The 22916-nt window shown below is 33.4% G+C and overlaps 2 protein-coding genes across 3 annotated transcripts; both read left to right on the top strand.

Annotated features, from left to right (window-relative positions):
- The first annotated feature begins 4918 nt into the window (after positions 1 to 4918).
- On the top strand, positions 4919 to 9802 carry LOC129896014 (probable fructokinase-7). Its single transcript, XM_055971832.1, has 7 exons — positions 4919 to 5297; positions 5917 to 6134; positions 7027 to 7239; positions 7333 to 7530; positions 7608 to 7748; positions 8058 to 8174; positions 9277 to 9802. Exons 1-7 carry the CDS (start codon positions 5249 to 5251, stop codon positions 9409 to 9411), a joined length of 1071 nt encoding a protein of 356 aa, XP_055827807.1. The 5' UTR covers positions 4919 to 5248; the 3' UTR covers positions 9412 to 9802.
- Positions 9803 to 10731: 929 nt separating this feature from the next.
- On the top strand, positions 10732 to 21754 carry LOC129896291 (uncharacterized). Of its 2 annotated transcripts, XM_055972149.1 has the most exons (8): positions 10736 to 11195; positions 11286 to 11317; positions 12481 to 12578; positions 12663 to 12745; positions 15639 to 15716; positions 15799 to 15897; positions 17042 to 17351; positions 21224 to 21754. In XM_055972149.1, the coding sequence occupies exons 1-7, from the start codon at positions 11082 to 11084 to the stop codon at positions 17192 to 17194; spliced, it is 657 nt and encodes a 218-aa protein (XP_055828124.1). In that variant the 5' UTR covers positions 10736 to 11081; the 3' UTR covers positions 17195 to 17351; positions 21224 to 21754. The 2 variants fall into 2 exon arrangements, with proteins under 2 accessions (XP_055828125.1, XP_055828124.1); XM_055972150.1 differs by lacking the exon at positions 17042 to 17351 and having other exon boundaries at positions 10732 to 11195.
- Positions 21755 to 22916: the final 1162 nt, after the last annotated feature.

The raw sequence follows: 22916 nt of genomic DNA, 5'->3' as shown, positions 1-22916 counted from the left end.
AGATCTTAAGTTGCTACAACCCAAGGACTCTTCTTTAAATTGAGAAATTTTATTTCTTACCTCCTAAGTTGTTTATGCCTAGTTTTTAATAACGTTTTTAGTTAATACAAACACATACAACCTTATGCAACATATAATAAATGATTTGAATCAAGACAAAGCCGACTGAGCCAAGGTTCTAAATTTCATGTGGGTTCGACATTCGGTTCTAATAAGCCATTATATTACTATTGAGACCACGTATACTTGCGTGTGCGTTTGGAGACCACCAACTGGCTACTTGATTAAGTTTGGTGGAGCCTTGATATTCTAAAAGTCGAAGAAGCAAGAGATTGTGTCAAGAAGCTCAGCTGAAGCTGAGTTCAGAAGTATGGCCAACTGTGCAGCTGAAGTTACATGGCTAGTAGGGCTGTTTGAAGAACTTGGGATACACATTGAGCTGCCTATAACCATGGTGTGTGACAGCAAAGCCGCAATTCAGATTGCAACAAATCCTATCTTTCATGAGAGGACCAAACACATAGACATTGATTGTCACTTTGTAAGAGAGAAAATAAATCAAGGAATGCTGAAAACCGAATTTGTACACACCAAGGATCAATTAGCTAATTTGCTCACAAAAAGTCTTGGTAAGGCGCAACATAAGGGGCTATTAAATGAGCTTGGAGTTATGAACTTGTTCAAACCATGAGCTTGAGAGGGAGTGTTAACCATAGGAAAGTTAATAAGCTACCATGGTTCAATAAGTTTGTTAGAGTTTGTTAGGAGTTAGTTATAAGTTGATTATGACTAGAAACTAACTCTTAGTGCTCTATAAATGCACCTCACTCATAACACATGTAAGATGATTGAACAATGTGATATTGTGAGCAATGTAGCTTCCTCTCTCATTTCTCTCACTTCTCTGCTTCTTGTCTTTTCTTTTGCTTCTCTGCATCTTCTTCTTCTTCTTTCTCGTCTAGTTCGTCTCAATTCATATAGTCGTCTTACAAAGCTCCATTAATGGAGTTATCATATAATTAATAGTACAATAAAACCTCACTAAATTAATATAGGTGAGATCATGAAATATTATTATTTTGTAGATGTATAATTTAATCGATAAATTAATATTTATTAGTTTAAAGAGTGTATTGAGATTCAAAGAAGGTTAATTTTGATATACAAGACATGGAGACGAAATTGGAATCCATAAGAAAAAAATGTTATTTTTTTAATGAACTCGCTTGTGAAAACATCATTCATGAACTTGAGGTTATGATCAATGATCTCGATTACCGCAATACAATGGATGCCAATAACTTATTGGATTACCTAGTGAAAATGATACATGTTTAGAGGTTCAGAGCTTAGAAGAAATTGTGGATACCAACGAAAAAAATATTGTTAATGGTGAAGTTGAAGATGATACAATGGAACCAGTTAAGTGTAAGAAAGTAATTATTGCATCTAGAACTCTTCATAATTTTATGATGCAGTTCGAACAGACAACACCGAAACTTTTGGATGCAATAAGAAAAGTTAGAAATGAGCTTCAACTAGATTTAAATTTTAACAAAATACAATAGAATTACATTTCTCTAAATTATCTTAGATATATTTGTACTTTTATAGAATTATTAATTTATAATATTAATGAGACCATATATTTATAAAGGGGTCTTCTAAAATATATTATCTTATTGAAATGGTTGCTTTTTTTCATTGGTCCAAGTTGAAATTGAAGAACTTACAAAAATTATTAATTTATCGAGTATTAATTTAGTGAGATTTTAGTGTAGTACTATATATGTTTGGTTCCTAATGTAGAACTCTACGTAACTAATGCATAGTTTAATTTAATTTGACGCATTAAACCGTGCATTGTTAGTGCTAACATAAACTATGCATAAATTTGTGTATCGTCTTATAATTTTATTATAAATAGAATATTCATATTTTCTCCATCTCATATTAGTTGTCATGTTTATTAAAAATATTTGTTTAAAAATAGTTGTCAATTTAAACAATCAAGAGAGAATTAATTATTTTTTTTTAATTTTGCCCATAGTATTAATTATTCTAGAATTAAAAAATACGTAAATAAATATAAATTAAAAAATTAATAAAAAATATATTAATCAAATAACATTTTTAATTAATATTTTTTTAAAAGCTGTACAAAATCTTATAAAATGAGACCGGGGAGTAAACCAAAAGCAACTGTGCCGCCGCCGCCCGTTTATTTTCTTGTAGTACTCTGTCATTGATATTGATGGGGAATTAAATTTCCTAATTAATACTCCCCGTTCCGTTCTTTTTTAATTGTCATACGTATTAAAGACATTTATTTTAAAATAGTTATTAATTTAAATAATTAAAATAGAATTAATTATTTATTTTTAATTTTTTTTTTAGCATTAACTATTCTAGAATTAAGCGGCACATACATAAATAAAAATAAATAATTAATAAATAATATATTAGTTAAACAACATTTTTAATTAATTAGTTTTAAGAATTGTGACAAACTTTATCATTACAACTTAAAAGGGACAGAGAAAGCCTATAATATTGTAGTTTTTTCTCTTTTTCTTTGCACACCTCAATTTTTTTCCTCTTCATATTCCAATCTTAATAATTTCAAACTTTATATACAAAATTCACATGACATATATTCTCTTTTTTTTTTTGTCCTGCCCATATGCAAACGTTTTTGCTGAGGAATGTGAATGAATTAGACTTAGGCAGAGAACTTACAAAAATCAAAGGATTTCTTGTAACTGATTAATTTAAGAATTAATTATTAATTTGCAATAAATTCAATAAATAAGCTAGAATATGATTAAGCCCTCAATTAAGAAAATAAGGTTAATAAGTTTACAGAGAAGAGAGAAAAGACATTTGTGTGTTTAGCTAATTTAAATTCAGGACACCACTTTGTTATGTTGAAATTGAGAAATGAGGGAGAGCTATATATATAGCTTGACTATGAAATTTAGTCATTGAAAATGTAAATATTACCTTTTTTTTCTAATAGTTCATCTTTGAAATGAAAAGTATTTTGACGGATTTTATTGTGTGTAAGATATTTTTGTGTAGACGAAATTTATTTCTACTGATTAAAAGACTTTATTGGATCACTATCAAAATTATAAATTGTACAAATAAAAAAAAGGGTTATGCCTATCATTTACTTGTATTTTAGTCCATATGTTAAATTCTTCAAAACATAAATGCAATTATATATCAAACAAAATGAAATTTTAAAAGTACATTTTATTTTATGAAATTTTACTTGTTACACATTAGTTAAAATTATATCATATATTTTAAATTCTGACCTTTAATGATGAATTTTTTTTTATTAACATATGGAGGGAATAGATTGATCACAGGATATATAAGAAAAAATGGCCTCTCATCCTGCTTATATGTAGGATGCTATCATCTTATTTTGTATCTCTTTTTCGCGATCTTAATTTTTCTACATAGGTTACATATATAAAAAATATTTAATCTTATACGACCGATTAAGTTAGCAAAAATTACTCCAAGAAAAGAACAATTGAAGAAGTGATAAAGCTAGAATATCATTCATCTATATTGAACCAACTGCTTATACTTACAAATTTCAGTCAAGAACCTTAACAGTATGAGCTAAAATGCTAGAGACTTATTTTATTGCTTTTAGTTTGCATCTCATTCTTTAAAAAATAAAATAATAAAAATAGAGAAAATCGAAGCATATTTAATTGAATCATAGCTGTTAAACTTTTTAATCTTCATATTTAAATCATCAAATCTTTATTGGTCTTCCATATTTGATGAAACATGGAAAGAAAAAATGAGCACAAGCAGCTAAAATTCGTAGCAGTACAAAAATTTTACAGAAAAATTCATAATAGAACAAATCAATATCACAGTCTTACATAGAAAACAGAAACAATCCCATCAAAAAAATAAATAATCACTCCATTGAATGTTGAAAGAATATAAAAGAATATAGTATTACTCTACCATATGTAAAAATAAATAAAATATTAAGAAAGCACGTCCAAATACATAAAAATGAAAAGAAAGATTTGAGAATGAAATATTTTTTACCTTCATATATATATTATATTAATTTATTCACAAACCAATATTATGAAGAAGAGAAAGGATAATCTTGAATGTTATTTTTCATGAAACTAAATATGAGTTTTTATAGGCATAATAGAGGAATACCATAAGATATCATAAACTTACAAATTAAAGTTTGGAGGTTATTAACATGAAAATCATGGAAATTATGAATACTATTAAAAGTAAAAATTAAAAAGGTGTAAGTCATGGATAATTACTCCTTGAAATAAATTAAATGATAAAGAGAAAAATACTTAAAAATATATTGTTATTTTATAATTAGAAGAAGGTCAAAAAAGAGAATAAATAAATAAATTTATTAAGAGTAGAAATTAAAAAGGTGTAAGTTATGAATAGTTACTTTTTGTAAATCGGCATGTAAACTTGTGAAGAGTCTTGTCGTAAATGCTCATCCATTAACAAAATATTATTTATAATAAATTAGTAAAATTCACTTTTACAATAAAATTAATTTAAATAAAAAAAATTCAAAAAGAAGAAAAAAAATAAATGCAAATGAAGCCATAGAGAGGTTGCACAACTTAATTTATGTTTCTCCTATATATATATAGAGAGAGAGAGATTGCCTATCAAAAAACACGCCTTATATATCATTAAAGTGGTGTAGTAATAAGGTTATTGCTTATTTAATTAGAAATATTAAATTTGAACTCGAAGTATAAAAAAAAACTTTTACATTTCCTTTTGAATGAGGCTCTATAGGGTAGGCATTCGAATTAATCGAATTCCAGAAACATTGAAAAAAAAAAAACACCCCTCGTGTCCTAATTCCTTAACCATTCTCTCTTTATAGACTATAGTAATGCAATTTTCATAAGCAGAAATTTGAGAATATTGACCCGCGATGTGGAAGAAAATTCAGGTACATTTCATGCCGTGTCGGTGTCAAGTTACACCAAAAGTAGTAAACCAGGGTGGCAAAAAAGAGGAGGATTTAGCAATTTGTTGATTTTTCCTTCAAAAATTCCTCTCCCAGTCGGCTCTCGTTCAAGATTCCCCTATTTCCCCTTTCTTTCCCTATTAACGCCTCTCTCCCCCTCTCTCTCCCTCTCTCTCTCTCTCTCTCTCTCTGAGTTCTTGTGATACTTTCAAAGACCCCATTTTTAACACTGCTCACAATATGGCTGACGAATCCACCGCTTACAATATGGCTGACGAATCCATTTCAGGTTCTGCATCTTGAACATATATTTACAAATGATGAATGCATGATTTGACTTTTCTTTTTTGTTTTAGAATTTTGGTTTTTTTGTAGCTTATTTGTTTCAGGGTTCTACACTATCTTGATTCTTGTTTAGATATTCGATCTTTGTTGTTTAATCATTATGGTTGCTTTCTTGGGAAGAATTACTGCTTCTTTCTATGCCCTGTTATTGTAGTTGATTTGCTACTAAGTTTCTTGTCTTGCTGATAAGAAATCATGACTATGAAAATTGGCCAAATGGGTCATATTCTGTTTTAAGTTTTATTGTGTATCTTGGAATTACTTCAGATATTCACAAGATTGGACGCTTTCTGCTAAAAAGAAAGAAAAATGATTTCTGGTTGATCTAATTCTGAACTACTCGTTATAGTTTATGTATTAGCTACAGTTTTGTTAATGCACGCCCAAAGTGAAAGCTGCTACCTGCCTTCCTTTTCTTGAATGAAATTATAGAGATGATTTTTAATTTAAAAATAAAACTTTTGATGCTTTCAATTTAGAAGCTCCCCTGATTTGATTTGTTTCAAGAGAACTTGGTCATTTGGCTATGTGCTCTGTTGACAGCAGAATTTGGATGTTTGCAGGCAATTTGAAAGACCTTTCTTTGAATAGAAATGGTGCGGCGTCAAAGAAGTCTCATTTAGTTGTTTGCTTTGGAGAGATGCTCATTGACTTCATCCCAACCGTTGCTGGAGTTTCACTTGCGGAAGCTCCTGCCTTCGAAAAAGCTCCGGGTGGTGCACCTGCTAATGTTGCTGTGTGCATCTCAAAGTTAGGTGGTTCATCTGCTTTTATTGGAAAGGTATAATTTTTGCATATTTTCTCATTATATTCAGTAGTGAGACGTTGTTTTGTCGTAACAGAGGGTACCTATGAATTGTTGAATTTGTCCGTGTGCTTTTTTCTTAGTGTACACAGAGCAAGAATTCTTTGATTTCCCAGTGATTAAATATGTACAAGAACCACACAGTGCAATTGTACTGTATAATGTATGGCATGAGAGCATTGTTTCCTCTTTATGTACTTGTGTCATATGGATATTTAATTCTAGTTCAAATCAGTAATTGTCTTTCAATGGTTGAATTTCAGTAATCGCACCTAAAAGGTGAGGTTTTGCTCACTCTGAAATAGAAAACTGAAAACAAATTTATTGCTAGTATTTTATGCAAATCGTTATCTTTTCGTTGGTGTGTTGTTAAGAATAAGTAATTCAAAAAAGAAAGTTCAAATCATTATTTTCTATTTTTGAGAATGCTAAGAATTCTTACTATTCTTTTAAAAAAATGTTTAAATCCTACTGCTGCCTTCTGTGAGTGGATAAATGTGTAATTGATCTTTCATACTATTGGATAGGCTAGTGTACAGTCTGCTCAATCATATAGATACGGGAAACTGATTGTGCAGTATATTGGTATCATCATGCTTTATGTATATATTGCCATCCAACTAGTTTTCAGGGTAAGAACTTGGGACAGTGCTTGCATTACTATTTATATGTGTTGAGTTCCTCTATATGTTTTAACAATCAATACAATGAATATGGGATGGGGAAATTTATTTCTCCAAGACTCTGCCCTGGATCCGCTCTGTACTGAATGCATTATTCTTATTTGAAACCTTTGTGCTAGCCTTAATTGATGACGACTTCAAATGTGGCCTATAGATAGCTTTAAGATCTGTGCATCTTTAATTAGGTCGGTGAGGATGAGTTCGGCCGAATGTTGGCGGACATTTTGAAACAAAACAATGTTGACAATTCCGGCATGCGGTTCGACCATGATGCAAGGACTGCACTGGCGTTTGTTACACTCACAGCTGAAGGTGAGCGCGAATTCGTGTTCTTCCGCAATCCTAGTGCTGATATGCTTCTTCGGGAGTCTGAACTCGATGTAGCTCTTATTAAAAAGGTGTAGATTCCTGCTTATTATTTCAATGCATAGAAGTGTTCTCCATTTAGCTTCAATGCAAAATTTCACTAAAGGCATATTAATCATGTCCAGGCCACCATCTTTCATTATGGTTCGATTAGTTTGATCGACGAACCCTGTAGGTCAACACAACTTGCTGCAATAGACATTGCCAAAAGATCAGGTAGCATACTCTCATATGATCCGAACCTGAGATTGCCTTTATGGCCTTCAGAAGATGCTGCTCGAAGTGGAATAATGAGTGTATGGAACCTAGCAGATATTATTAAGGTATTACTTTTTTACAACTCATAAGTGCTCAATTGCTAAGTTCTCTTTGACAATGAAATCTGTATTTCTACATGCAGATAAGTGAGGATGAGATTTCATTCTTGACTGGAACCGATGATCCAAATGATGATGAGGTGGTGTTGAAGAGGCTTTTCCATCCTAATCTGAAGCTTTTGCTTGTAACTGAAGGTTCAGCTGGTTGCAGATATTACACCAAGGTATTCTTATCCTATTTTATCCATATATTTTCTTTAATTTTGCATAAAAATGAACTTATAATGCTTAGAGCTGAAAATTTTACATCATACGGCTAACATCTTTATTTACTCTGAAGATGAAAATATCTCAGCCTCCCAGGCATTAAATTTTGACCAAATAGCATTAAACAAGTAGAATTTTTTGTTAATGTATACCGTACATTTTTGTACTTATATGTTACGATTTTTGAAGTTAAATGCATGAACTACTGAGATTTTGTTGTCTTAGTAACTTTAATTTGCCATTGGATACTGACTCAATTGATGCAGGAATTCAAGGGAAGAGTTAATTCGATTAAGGTAAAAGCTGTTGATACAACTGGTGCTGGTGATGCATTTACCGGTGGAGTTCTCAAGTGTCTAGCTTCTGATGCTGGTCTTTATCAGGTGCATGAATTTGGATATGAGCAAAAAAGGCAATAGTAGTTTTCACATTCTTCATGCTGAATCAATTTTTTTTCTCTTATCATACTTTCTTTTCATGTTAACCCTGGTTTACCATTTGGCAATGTTAAGATAGGTAAATATAAATAATTCTGTCATTTTGAAATCTTGAGCCAATTGCATTCTATTTTCTCCCCCCCCCCCTCCCCCCCCTCCCCCCCCCCTCAATTCTAAAGTCTATTTACAAGTTTCTAAATAGGGAGAACCCCAGACCTTTGATAGTTTCAAGTAGCTGCCTCATACTGACTGTTACAATTTGAACTATGCCCCCTGGCTATGAGCAAAAAAGGCAATAGTAGTATCAGGTGCATGAATTTGGATATGAGCAAAAAAGGCAATAGTAGTTTTCACATTCTTCATGCTGAATCAATTTTTTTTCTCGTATCATACTTTCTTTCCATGTTAACCCTGGTTTACCATTTGGCAATGTTAAGATAGGTAAATAGAAATAATTCTGTCATTTTGAAATCTTGAGCCAATTGCATTCTACTTTTCTCCCCCCCCCCCCCCCCCCTCAATTCTAAAGTCTATTTACAAGTTTCTAAATAGGGAGAACCCCAGACCTTTGATAGTTTCAAGTAGCTGCCTCATACTGACTGTTACAATTTGAACTATGCCCCCTGGCTGAGGGGGGAAATCCTGCCAGCAGTACACTGTATAGTAATTTGATTGATGGGTAATTTGTCCGCTCGTAGTTTGATGGTACACCAAGCAAGTAAAGATTGTTTTTGCTTTTACAGGTTTTAATTGGTCTTTCTGAAGACTGTCTTGTTTTCACCCGTATAAATGGTCTTTTTCTGATTATATCCAAATCACAATGTTCACAACATTGTGAAAGATTACGACATTTCCTTTTACTGGTCATTTTTTCTTGTTATTTATTTCCATTTTTATATCTCATCATGTCAGCATTTCCATGAGTATGTTCTAGAACGTGGAATGCCACGGGAGATTGATTGAATTGCTTCACCTGCATTTTAGTCATTCTCATTGATTGAACATCTAGTTCCTAACTCTAGAAATGCTTTTTTATTATTCTTGGCAGGATGAGAAGCGGTTAAGGGAGGCTATCTTTTTCGCTAATGTTTGTGCTGCCCTGACAGTGACAGGAAGAGGTGGAATCCCTTCCCTTCCTACACAAGATGCAGTTCAACGAACTCTCACCGAGGTCACTGCATGAGAAGGCAGAACAAGTTTTGTTCTCATCACGTTGTAACTGCATTATTCTAGATTTATTTTCACAATGGTCGATTAATTTTCTTTTCGTCTCTGGCATCTGCTTGTTAGTTCCTCTCTTTGGAAAGAAGTTGCAAGAGACATTTAAGAGATGCCAGAAAAATAGTGTAGCGTCTTCTGTCAGTCATACAAGGAAATGCTGGAAAACCTTTTTTGCTAGTCGAAAAGAACTTCATACAAGCTGTGATGTCTCCCGGTACATATCTGATCCTTGTTACGGATCCATCAGAAGCCAAGATAGAGAAAGGTTAATATTGGATATTGAGATTTACTATGTGTAGAGGGAAAAACAAAGTGTACATGCATTTAACGACTATCCAGCTTTTGTTGTTTAATATGTTCCCTTCTCAAGAGCCTTTTTTATTTTCTTTCCTTTCATTAAAGTTTCCATAAATTGGGGGGGGGGGGGGGGGGGGGGGGCACCTTAGGGGACCAAGTTAGCAAGAACATTTCTTCCTCTCGGAGCATAGGGTTTCACTAATTTGAATCACTAGACCCTTAGTTCATTTTCATATGAAGAAAAAAATAAAAAAAATAAGGAGCACAAATAAACTATTGGACTTTTTCATCTTATTTTAGTTCAATTAAATTCTCACTACTCGGTTGGTATGATTCTAACCAATCGTGAGAGGACGACGGATGATTTTTCTTGGGGTAATTTATCACTTATCAGAGTAGTTCACCGTATTTTGTGCAAACTATTGTGATCCATAAATTAGCCTTTCTATTTCATATTAACTGAATTTAGAAGATAATACACATATATCAACAAAAATATTTAAGGAGATAATTTAAACTATACTTTTCACTATTGTCTTTTGTAAAATCATAAATATAACTTTGCAAGTAGTGTGATTTATCTTATAGAAAATATAAAACTTTAATTAATAAAAGGCAAATATGAAAAAACTTTCAAACATCCATCTTGAACTTTGAACAATTCAATTATTTTGAACAATGAAAAATTTCTATTAAATTCAATTAATATGAAATAAAAGAAGTATCATATTATTTAGTCAATAGTAAATCAAAGGCAAATTCAAAAATTATTACGTGCAACAACAAGTGATCTTTGAGTCGAGCCCAGAGTTTGTCTACTGCAATTTACCCTTTTCAAAAATAGCAATTGTGGTTTCTCTTGGAGTTAAAAAGAAAAAATAATCCACTGTAAAATTTGAGAAGTGTCGTTTTAAGACCAATTTCCAAACTACGAATGTTATTTTTTTGCTATCAACATCCCCTTTATTTTGTGCAACTATTGTTTTGTTGTTGACTTGTACAGTCACTTTCATAGTGGCATCCTTTTTCATTCATGTATGGTTCATTGGGCCAAGTCCAGCCAAACTTTGGCGCGCCAGGCTCTGAGCAAAATTGGTATTGCACTCTTTTTTTGTGCCCAGTGGCAACGACGTGCAGACGCCGTTTGCTGCTAATTGCCATATGAAGCAGCAATCCTACTAACTAGTTCCCAAATTCAGCGAAACGCTTACTCCAATATACTCTTTCGAGATTAGGATTCCTTCTATCTGAATACCTCTCGACACTTTCACTGCCCATATCGATCACTTCCCCCCCCCCTCCCCCCCCCCTTTGGGTAATCAGAGTGTTGTATCAATGGCTACCGAAGCCAGTTCAGATTGGAATGCGACAGCCAAAGCTGTGCTGCTACCTGAGATTGGGTCCGATGGCATTGCTAGAGAATCACCGGTCATTGCTTACACCGAAAAGGTTCTTCTTCTATTTATACACTTCAATTTGTGCTTGCTTTCAATATATAACTTATTATATACTTGTTGATTGTTGCAATGTTGTTTCCAGATAATTGAGGCAGAGCAGCTTCAATTAAGAAAGTGAGTTGACTTCTTACTTCTACTCTTATGGATCTTATGTACAACTTCAATACCACTCCATTGCTTGTTCCTTCATCCTTGTGCCATTTCACTAGTTAATGCTTTTCAATGTTACTCAGCTATCTTCGTCAGAATGAGTTTGTGCTGTTTCTTAACTTTAGTCCCCACCATGCGTGAATACTAATCAATGTCAAAAGTTTATCAAGGCTTGTTTCTGAACAAATTTGAAGTAACCATTAACCAATATCATACAGTCGAATTGGAGGAACACAAATGATTGTGGAAGAAACTCAGTGGAACATTGGGTGATCTAGAACCAATGTTGCCCGGACTCTTCAAAAATGTCAATGGGTGCGTGTTGGATTCTCCAAAAGTAGTGTATTTTTGGAGAATCCGACACGGGTGCGACATCAACAGTGGAGAGTCCGCGCAACTTAGTCTAGAACATACTGGATAGTAAAAGATTCTGAACATGAATTTTACTCCAATGGATTCAGCATTTCTTCTACATCGATAGCGAAAGAGAATCAGTGGGATAAATTCACAACTAAAACATCTTTTAAATTTTGAAGTGTAGATTCTGAAGGTGATTATGGTGGTAAAATATGAAAAGCAAAACATGTGAACAAATTTAGAAATTATATTGGACCAGGGTATTATGTAAAGCTCATCTATGGCTAATAAACTTATGTACAAACATGATCCAAAACCTTCTTTCTCAAAGAGAATTTTAATTAAGGAGCATGAAGAAAAGATTAATGAATTACTAAAATCAATTGCACATAGTTTCGACAATTGGAATCTGTGAAAGAGCTTTTCCTTCATTCTGCCAAATGAGAACATCATGGGGTGGAGAGATCCAGGAAATCCTTGTTTCCGTGCACAGGAAATCTCTTGCATCCCGGAAAATCCTTGTTTTACAGATTCTAAATGTTTTGCATGTTTTTAGTCCATGATCTTAATTCCTTCTATCCAGTGAATACATTTTCAGCGGTAATTGATTTAGAGCAGAATGTCTAGGGATCTGAGATTCTGTGGAAGTCATGAAAGTGTATAATGCTTGTATCATGTTATCACTAGCATTAAAATTCTTTTCACATCAGGTATTCTCCCTATGTTTTCTATGCCTAATTATTTTGCTCTTCTCTGGTATATCCTGTCAGATATATTGATGAAAATTACTCCAAGATCCGTGATGTTGAGAAGGAACTGGCAAACCTGACAATGGAGATGAAACTTACAGCTGGGCCTAAGAAAGCAGGTCTGTGCGTTGTCTATGCTACTTATTTAGCATAAGTATCTTATAATTGTACAGCTGATTTATGAGCTTTGCCATAACCTTCAGCACTTGAACACATGAGAAAGAAAATAGAAGTGTCAACAGAAAAAATCCGAATTGCTAAGCTGAAGGAAGAACAAGCACGAAAGGTTTGTCTCCCCTTTCTATTCTTTTTGGTTTTACAATCATTTATCTATTTAAATAATACTGATTGAAACTTTACTTCTCCTAAGTCATAGTTGACACTCAAAAGAACTTTTTAGATATATTAACCAAACATTAACTGATTCTCTAATACTAAAAAAAGTGTTTCTTAAATGTTTTAGCCAAACACAAATTACTACTCTTCCAAAACTCCATTTGAGAAGAAGTCATTTCAAGATTAGCAGGTATTTGACTCTTTGGCAAATGTACGAAGTTGGATTGTATCAAAAGTGCTTTTTGATTTTGAAAATCGTTACTAGTTGTGGAGATTTCATGTTCCTTTCCATGAGAAGTCTGGGAAGAAGCAAAAGAATGGTGGCTTGGCATGTTTAAATTACTTGCATTTTAGTCCTTCCCTTTTCAAGCTTGCATTTAAATCAAAAGCGACCTTTGGTTTCTAAAAGATTTATTAGTGCTGGATTCTTCTATCCATTTTCCTAAAAGGTCCGGGAAGGAGCAAGATGGTGCTTACACAGGCTAATTATCTCCACTTTCCCTGTTTTCCTTAATAAACCTGCAAAACCTAACACTTCTAATTGCCTTGAGTGCTTCCTTTCACATTCTGACAATGTTTAATGAAATGATAACTTCTAAAATAGACTAAAGTACTTTACTAACTAAAGTTTCTAAATAGATTTCCAGTAAGAGGCGCAGAAGGCTTTGACTAAGAACATCTTTTAAAAAAATTCATTCCTTTAATATAAAGATTTCACCAATAGCCATTCTCAGGCAGGTTGTTGGGCTTTAAAACATAGTACGTAGATTTGAAATATCTGCTTGGTGGCTTTAGTGCTAAAGGAGAAGGACTGTTGAGGTTAATTAGTCACTTCTATATATTACCTTAGATGTAAACAATGCAACAGGGGAAGATACTTAGTTGTTCAACAAGCTGTTTTTGTATGGTGAAAGCATGAAATGAGAAGGTGAAAGAATCATCGGTTCTGTAATAATGGCTTTTAAATCTTTTGTTAAATTTTCAAGTCAACTGAGATTTGAAATATAATGTACCATTCCCTTGTTCCATTTTATATGATATTATTATTGTTGGGGAAGCAAACAGCTTTTGCTGACTACCATTTTCTAATGCATCTCTCTACATATTCTTAATTTGGAAAAGTTGTTACTTAATGACGTATATGTAGTTTGTAAATGTGTACATTTTTTCAAAAGGAATTAATGTTCCAATTGAGACCATGAAACCGAATGGTTTGACTCTCATACTTCAAACCCTACAGTTCTTTTTGCATTGGATGGAGTAATAGACAAATTACAGGATTTGAGCTGGTTGTCCTCTCCCTTTATTTCTTTTTTGGTAACCTTCATGCAAGATCTTTGTTTCTTCTAAAGAGGTCAGCATAATACCAATAGCAGATATGCTTGTTCTGGAGTCATACACCTGTTCCCTCCCTAAAAGCCAGATGCTTGATGAATCTATTTTTCCGGTGTAATCTCAAAGCTGTAAATGATGTAATTGAACTTTTGGATTCCATCAACTCCAGTTTTTGATAGGAGCTTGCTTCTGTAATCCTCTACATCTTCTGGATGCAATTTTTGCTAGTGAAATTCTTACTATAAAATTTGTTGATAGCACATACCACATGCACTCCACCATATTTAGAATTGATGTACTATTTTGCAATTTGCATGTACTTGATGCTAACCTCATGGGAATGAGCTCGTTGATTGCAAAATATTTACTCATATTAAAGAAAAAAATAATGATACCATCCATCTGCCTTTCATCTTGTTTATTGCACATCTTGGAAGAACCTCTCATCGACACTGTCTATTTGGTGACCAATCACCAACCCCTTGTAAGAATACTACAATAACATCTATGCCTCAATCCCAAGCGAGCTAGGGTCGGCTATATAAATCCTCATTGATCATGGTACTCCATTTGATTTCGTCTTAGAACTCATTGAAATAATATAATAAAAAAATCCCATATCTAAAAATTCTAAATAAATGCCATGATGATGACCGGGTATTCTGCAACTTTGTCCTGACTTCCAGTTTGAGGGTGAACACGTACTTAGCACTTGCAACATCCCTCCCTCTCTATCTCGTCATGCCCTATCTCCTCAAGAGAACACACTTTGTAGGGTCTTCAGTGACCACCTAACCAACTATCAAATCCTGCCATCCATCGCTGATCACCCATTGACTATGGATTTTCCAATTATTTTGGAATTACATTCAGATAAAATGCCACTTTTTGTTGGTTTAGCGGAATTTTTGTTTTGCCAATTCGCGCATATAGAAAGCTATTGTCTGTCTACAAGTTCCGGGAGGCAACCGCTATATTCTGTTGTTTCTTTTTGTTCCTTCTCAAATCTTGGTTCCTTCCTTGAACTCTATGGGGGTTTGCAGAGGAAGAAACGAGGCTTCAAATCTGTACAGTGAGCAGTAGATAATAGTATCTTCTATAAATAACTAGTTATTCATTCCCAAGAAAATCAGAAATGGATAATGAGTGAAGCTATTCTCAGGCTACTTTATAGCCTATACTTTCCTGTCTTATTGATGACCTAGAGAAGGCGTTATCCTCCTCTCAGTATCCTACATTTCCACTTACAGTGAATCTAACAAGAGTTTTCTTGTTTTCATCTCTTGTAATGGTTCTGCTTCCATAGTACCAGTCTTTCTCCTGAATGTGATGTTCACCAATCTAAAAGAAAAAAGAAAAGAACGAAAAAACGTAACAACACATAAAAAGGAAAAAACATTGAAGGGAGACATGGAAGAAGAGCATTAGATTTGTTACTTTAAGAAAATTGTAACGGACTTCTAAATTTGGTATGTGATTTGCTTCTTCTTATCTGATTTTATCTCTAGGCATGGGAAGCAGCATCAAAAGATGTTAAGGATGAGGAGGATTTCAAGCAAAAGCTTTGTGAGGACTTGAATAATCTGGTATTTTGCTTTTGTATATTTCTCGTTTTCATTCACAGTGTTAGATTGTGTGAATCTTTTCAAGTGTCATTACCTTTTATAGGTTCGTGAAAGTAGTAACACTCAGCTAGCTAGATTGGAAGAACTAAAAAGGAAGCTGGAAGCTTTAAATCCAAGCAGAGCATCCACATTCTCTTCCTTGGTAAGAATACATTTTTGGAATCTTTATGAGGAGCTCACTAGCTCTGTATGTTTGCTGCTTATTTTCTAGATGGCTACTAGATCTATTAGCAGTATGATGTCACCTTTTACGCTGTTGTCTTTTATCTCTTTTTGGACGTGTATGAATGGAGGAGCTGATGATGTTCTTGACCTTCTATGATCCTCTTAGTAACTCAAGTTTTCGACTAATTCTAGAGTTCAGTAACAAGTAACAACAAGTAGTATATGTGGCAGCCAATGTGCTGATTCAATATAAGACTGCCTACAAGAAAATGGTGGAAGAGGGAGGTACTGAAACATTTGGAACTTGCATCTCTATTTAATCAATATGGTAATCCCAGATTGAACATGTAGAACTCGAGTAAATTTTGGACTGGAGCCAAATTCTTTTACTTGATTTTCTCATTGCTTATAAAAACTGATGTATTTTTCGACTGAATGTAGAGAATTATGATTTGATTCTTCTTGGTTTTGTCAAACCTTCTGCTGCTTCTTTGTTGCTTGATGAACCTTGTCATATGGTTACTCTGTGAAAGCAGTATTATTTTTAAACCTGAATAAAGTTATTTGGCAGCACTGAAGATTGAACCAAGTCCAACTTATTTGTGGGCTTGAAGGACAGAGTTCCCAAGCTGCCAAATTGGATGGACTATGAGATTGGATGAGCTTGTGCCCAGAAAAACATTCCCCAGAATGCCCCAATTTGGTCAATGCTTTAAGCCATTTTATCAGAAAGCTCTAATAACCCTGTGTTTGTCAGATGTGAGACTATGTTTGATACTTAAATTATGTGAAGTGTGAGTAGCCTTCACAACACTTCCTTGCGAGAGGGATGACAATGTTGAGGGGAGAATGAGCACAATGTAGGCCAGATAACATACTACCATGCTGTAGCCAAAACTAGAATCTGAAACAGTCCCAAATGTTTGATTGAAACCTTATCCTTCAAGATAAGACTAGCAGAGTTCCTTGTGCTTCTTTTTGCTCCTTCCATAATCTTGTTTTTGTAGCAACAAGACTAAAAATGGCACTGAGAATCTGAGATATGATGCTTCTCATGTTATCTTCTTAAGAATGCTTCCTAACCAAAGCTGCATAAAACTGATGGCCCAAAATGTTCTTAGGATCTGAATTCCGTGAGCCCTGCACCGAGCAGTATGACTCGAGATGTTTCCTCAGTTCAAGGTACGCAAGAATCATCAAATAGATCATCTGAAATTACATTGAAAGAAGGAAATGCTAGAAATGCTGCAGCAGAAAATGGACAAAACCAATAACCTGAATCAAGAGGAAAGAAGAAAATTAATGCCCAAGGAAGAAGGAAAGGAATTGGCATAGTACCTAAAAGTAGAGGTGCAGCACCACCTGGTTGGACGGGGGCTGGGTTTGATGTGGATGGTAGAAGTTGATCACAGTTATGCTTCGATTAAAAAGGTAAACTTGCTGATCTTAATTGGTGTAAGTCTAGTCCAAGCTTTGAAGTAAAGTATCTTTACTCTCTTCTATTTGCACTGTTTGTAAAATGATGATACACATATTCAATTCTGAGGGCATCTCCAACCCACTCTCTATTTTACTCTTCAAATATAGATAATAGAGAGTATTTGTAGACAAACCAACTCCAACCCAATTCTCTATTTTTACTCTCTAAAAAAGATTTTTTTCTCTCCTCAATATTATATTATTATTTCTATTTCATTTTTTTTTCTTATTTCATAATATAAATCCTTTCTTCTTTTTTCAAAAAATCACCCTATATAACCTTCATGTAATATAAAATTTTGTTCTTTTCAAATTCTTCATTTAATATAAAATTAATTTTATTCTAAATAACATAAATTGCAAGCAAATATTATATATTATACATATTAATGGAAAATTCAAATAAAAGTGAAATCATTGATGAAATACAATTACATAATAAATATTATATCATCGTAAAATTTATTTCGTGTACTAAAATTTACTACCCCTATTTCATTTTGAACAAAAATTAAAAAAAAAGTAGAAAAATTATTAATTAGAAATGATAGTAGTAAACTTGTCATAATTATATTTTTAGATGTTTATTACATTAGAAAATAATTACAATTATTAAAGACTTATTTAATGGTCTGATATTATATAAATAATATTAAATTACATATTTTAAGTGACGATTTTTTTAAAAAAAGAAATAAAGTAGAAAAATTATTAATTCGGGATGAAAGTAATATGCTTGTCAATAATATATTTTTAAATGTTATATTAGATTTGGAAAATAATTACAAATAGTAAACACTTAATTAATGGTCTTACGTAATAGAAATAATATAAAAATAATAGAGAGTATGAATAGTTTGGAGAACTACTATTCACCTCTCTATAAATGGAGAATAGAGAGTGAAGTGGTGGGGGGTTGGAGAGCCCATTCTCTATTTTACTCCAAATATAGAGAATAGAGATGGTTGGAGATGGTCTGAAACATTTCTTAATATCCCATAAATAACTAATGCTTTGAATTATAACACTGCTGGGCCGACGCTACACTGAAAAACGAAGGAAAGCCTTAAGGCATTCCATATCCTCTGTACAGGGTAGGTGAATCATTCTACAATTCTATATTGTTTTTAAAAATATACAGATATTCTCGAAGGCGGGATGCCCAGAAATAATTCAAGTCAGAAATCCCAATATTTGTTTTGGGAAAGACCTCACTCGCACGTAATAAAGTAATATACAAGGCTCTTCTTGAAATAGGTCGGTGAATAACCAATCCAATAAGTCTTTCTGGCTGGATTTTATCAAATCCTCCCCATTTGTTTTAGAACTTTTCTAGTTTGTTGTGGACCTAGTTCAGCCATTTTGGAAGTCTTAACTTCCTGGATAAGAAAGAGAAAGAGAAGATTAGAATAGTAAGTCCTGACAATCGGGTGGGGGAGGAAGAGGAGATTAAGGATTTGAAGAATTTTGCAACTTAATCTCATTTGGGGATGACTTTTCCTTGTTAGTGTGGATGTGATAGAACTTGACTTCCCATCTAGATTACTAGAGTAATATCACTCATGATATGGGTGATAAATGTCCTTCAAATTGGGTTTGAAAGGGGATTAACTGATGCATACAGCTCTTAGTCACTGATATTTCAGGCTACACGGTAGGAAGCGATGTTTAGAATATTTCCAAGGGGCTATTGTCAGGCAGTATACACCACAGAACACCATTTGAAGTTTACTTTAAGATAAAATAACCAGATGATTTTTTAATCTAATAATCATGAAGCAAATACATTGGTGAATGTATGCAAAAAAGGCGTTTCTAGAAATTCATGACATGACAATCAGAGTAAATTATGGTAAAATATGTCTGATTGTTGCATACATTTTGGTTAAAATATATTTCACACGGATATTTGTAGCATGTGTGAATAAGTCCTGTTATTAGGACGTATGCGCCTATATGGCATGCGAAAGCATAGAAGTGGTAAGATATATGGATTAGTCATTTTATTTAAACGAGGGTGTTTGTCACTTTTTTGTCACTTTTATCTCCTCTTCATTATTTAAAATTAATTTGTATCATTACTACATGCCATACACGATTTCATAGATGCAACTTATAATTGCATCTTCTGGTCAAGTAAAGTCTTAAGACATTCAGAGCTGAATATCGAGCCAAGCTGAGCTGATCTCTAGAGGTACAAACTTAGTTTGGCTATTTGTTTTGTGAGGTAGGAGTTGAATTCAAGCTCGGGTAAACAAATTTCTACGAAGTCGATTGAGTTTGAGCGCATGCTTGAGACCAGTTAGTACCGAGATCATCTTTGAACTTGTTCTTCTGTTTGCATAAGCTCCACTTTTAAGTCCATTCTTTTCAATACAAATGATGCAACTACAACTAATTATTTTCCTATTAAATAATATTTAGGTGGTGTTTGGATTGCTGAATAGTTTTGGTGTTGGGTTTTCCTTACAAAAAAAATATGTGCGAATTAGGATTTGTTTTATTAGAACCTACAAAAAAGGGATTTGGTTTTTACAAATTGGGATATCCAACCGACACAAGCAGGGGCGGATCTACCTTATGAGGTAGGGGTGCCACACCACTTGTACGCGCCGGCAAAAATTCTGACTATGTATGTAAATATTTGTGAAAAAACGTATAAATATATTGAATGACACCTGTACTACTAAAAGCAGCTCTGGTTGCCACTGATTCATGTAGTCTGTTAAGGACTTAAGGTTCTTCATTTCTTTATGTTCTGAATTTGATTTCCAGTGCAGGCACTCTGGAAATTAACTGATTTTATCACCTACTCCTAGCCCTCACCTCGCTTTCCTCTTTTTATTCTCCATTATTATTCCTGAAAAGTTTCTCTAGTTCTCCTACTTCATCATATTTTTTCAATTTGTTTATAACCATTATTTTGTTTCTACAATTAAAGTTTACTTCATAAGAGGCTTCTTTTGACAAGTAATTTGAATTATTTTATTTAATACATAATTTCTTTTTCTTTTAGATGATGCAACATTAATCTATATTGAAATATAGTTTGAGTTCTCTTTTTGATGACATCACATTAATCTTTATTGAAATACAATTTGAACAAAATTTTGTTTACTTTTGAAAGATCAAAATGGTTTCTTTACTAGACATGCTGGGTTGATTCTCATAGGTTGAAAATTTGAAACTCTTTGGTTTGCTAATAATTGTCATAAAAATTGATAATTAAGATGGAAAAACTTACTCAAGAATAGTGAAGGTAAAATAATCTAAGCCAAACAAAGAATATGTAGAAATTAGGCTATATTTTTAGCAAATTATCTAATTGGATGTACTCTGTCATGAGTTATTGGTTTTTATTTTTGCAATTTTCTTCTACACTAGAATTTTAATATTAAATCAGGTGTGAATAGAAGCTAAACCAAATGAAACTTATTTGTCTATGTTGGAATAGAAGATCCAATTGAATTGATCCAAAATTAACTGACCCGACCCCTCCTTTCTACTCTGTCTTTGTTACTAATGCTACGTTTTGCATATCTAAAATAGTGACACCCACAACCTTCAAATCCCGAATCTGCCTCTGGTCACAAGCATTAGTGCCACGATTTATTTTCTTGAGAAAACATCCTTGGCTATTTTCATTTGTCTCAGGAAATCAATGTTTTGGTTTCCAGAAACTATCACAACCTGCTTTTGTTTTCAAAACCAAAATACTTGATTCCAGAATTTGAGTGCTTTAGTTTTGTAGGAAAAAAAGGGTCCCTAAGGGTTGGGAATTGGAAAACTTTGGTAGTGTAAAGTGACATTTTTTATACTTGCAGAGGAAAAAGATTGGAGGCCATGTTCGTGACTAAATGAGCGTAGTGGAACTTTGCCGATTGGACTAGTTTAAGAGCTACATTGTGACTTCGACTTCGGTTTGTTTAAGGAATAAACTGGTTGAGTCAAGTGGTACAGAAGGCCTTCCTTTTTGAATATGGTTCCCGAGATGAATAAGATTACCTTTTAGATGCGACTCTTGTTCGTAGCTCATTATCTGCAGATGCACTTGGAAAAAATCATGTGACCATACATCAAACTAGCTGCAAGAACTGCCCAGTTTGTGCCAATAGAAGCTGTATTATGTGAAGGTGTCAAATAATAGTGCTAGTAATGACTCTATAATATGCAGTTAGTAGATGATTAGTAAGATATGCTTTTGCTCAGGGCACAACAAATTTCTTCTCCTTGTTTTCTGTTGATTTTGAGCTATCAATTCTTTTTCCTTTTTAGGTAGAGGTACTATAATATTACCCTATATTGTTGTTCTTGTATAAGTATATCATTGCATGACTATGCCCTGTTGCTACCCACTCCTGCAGTTGTCCATTTCCCATTTATTATAGTGGTCACGTGCAAGTACATTGCATTTGTTTTTGTTTCTGTTCTGTAGCTTGTGAGGCAAAATCTCGTCAATTTAGTTAGTATTTGCGTACACTAGTTATTGCATTCCTAGTTTGGTATACCATCCAAAAATGCTGGCACGGTGGAAACGATTTGGTAAGCTAACTTTATCTTCCAAGTCAGTAACGTGACTGTAGGTAAACCCTAGTGAAGAATTGCATCTCCAAGATAATTGCTAAATATGAATCTTGGCTATCGTGGAAGCCCATAACTTGTGTAAACTGTTTAGTACTTTTTCTGGTTACGTTATAGTCGAGCCCACTGTTTTCTGGTACCCAAGTGGTTTGCATTAGTTATGACTCATATGAAGAGTGGGCCGGGGGACTACACAGCAATGCTTAATGACGTTTCAGGCAGTACATCTCCAGTCTAATAATTTAGTGATCCCAGTCAGATGTCAGTCAGATGTGACTCTAAAGTGTGTCTTATTTGGGTTGGTTTGTGCATTTACATGGTAGTACCTAAACTACTAAATTCATGTGGTACGACTAAATGAGTTGGCGCAGAAGCTGATCATATACATTAACAAAACGTTAAAATGTTTGGACTGAAGGAAATCACTTTTTTGTTTTTGGTGAGTGTTTGAAATTTGCTTTGGGAAGACTTGTTTGCAGTGAGGGTTCATTTCTTATGAATAGATCTTTGCTTTTGCTGATATGTGATCTTTGTCCACAAGGCGATGGTTTACTAAGATTTCTTACTAGCAGTAGGTAACTAGCAGGGCAGAAAAAAATGGATTAAGCTTCCAAATAGACGAGTATAGATAAAATATTGACCCCACTTGAGGCAAAAGAAAGCCTGTGGTTTAGTGGTAAAGTGGGTTCATTTTTTATTTAATATTAATTTAATAAATAAAATATTAATTAATAAAATTTAGTTTATTGATTTTTTCTTGAATCTCCTTCATATGTTAAACCCACTTGATAAATTTTTTAATGAATATATAAAATTATTTATTTATTTGGGGTAATACAATAACTTATATAATGTCTCTTCTCATAATATGACTTGAAATCCTTTGTAAGGAAGATAAATAAAACAGAAATAATTTTGTACCAAAACTATTATCAA

The sequence above is a fragment of the Solanum dulcamara genome, chromosome 7 (assembly GCF_947179165.1).
Source record: "Solanum dulcamara chromosome 7, daSolDulc1.2, whole genome shotgun sequence".
NCBI lineage: Eukaryota > Viridiplantae > Streptophyta > Magnoliopsida > Solanales > Solanaceae > Solanum > Solanum dulcamara.
This window is presented reverse-complemented; position numbering and strand designations above follow the sequence as displayed.

Excerpts from the sequence above, each read along its gene's own strand:
- LOC129896014 (XM_055971832.1), top strand. The coding sequence starts at position 5,249 with ATGGCTGACGAATCCACCGCTTACAATATGGCTGACGAATCCATTTCA. Across the intron at positions 7,531-7,607 it reads ACCTAGCAGATATTATTAAG|ATAAGTGAGGATGAGATTTC; the intron begins GTATTACTTTTT and ends TTCTACATGCAG. Across the intron at positions 7,749-8,057 it reads GTTGCAGATATTACACCAAG|GAATTCAAGGGAAGAGTTAA; the intron begins GTATTCTTATCC and ends CAATTGATGCAG.
- LOC129896291 (XM_055972149.1), top strand. The coding sequence starts at position 11,082 with ATGGCTACCGAAGCCAGTTCAGATTGGAATGCGACAGCCAAAGCTGTG. Across the intron at positions 12,579-12,662 it reads AGCTGGGCCTAAGAAAGCAG|CACTTGAACACATGAGAAAG; the intron begins GTCTGTGCGTTG and ends CATAACCTTCAG. Across the intron at positions 12,746-15,638 it reads AGGAAGAACAAGCACGAAAG|GCATGGGAAGCAGCATCAAA; the intron begins GTTTGTCTCCCC and ends TTTTATCTCTAG.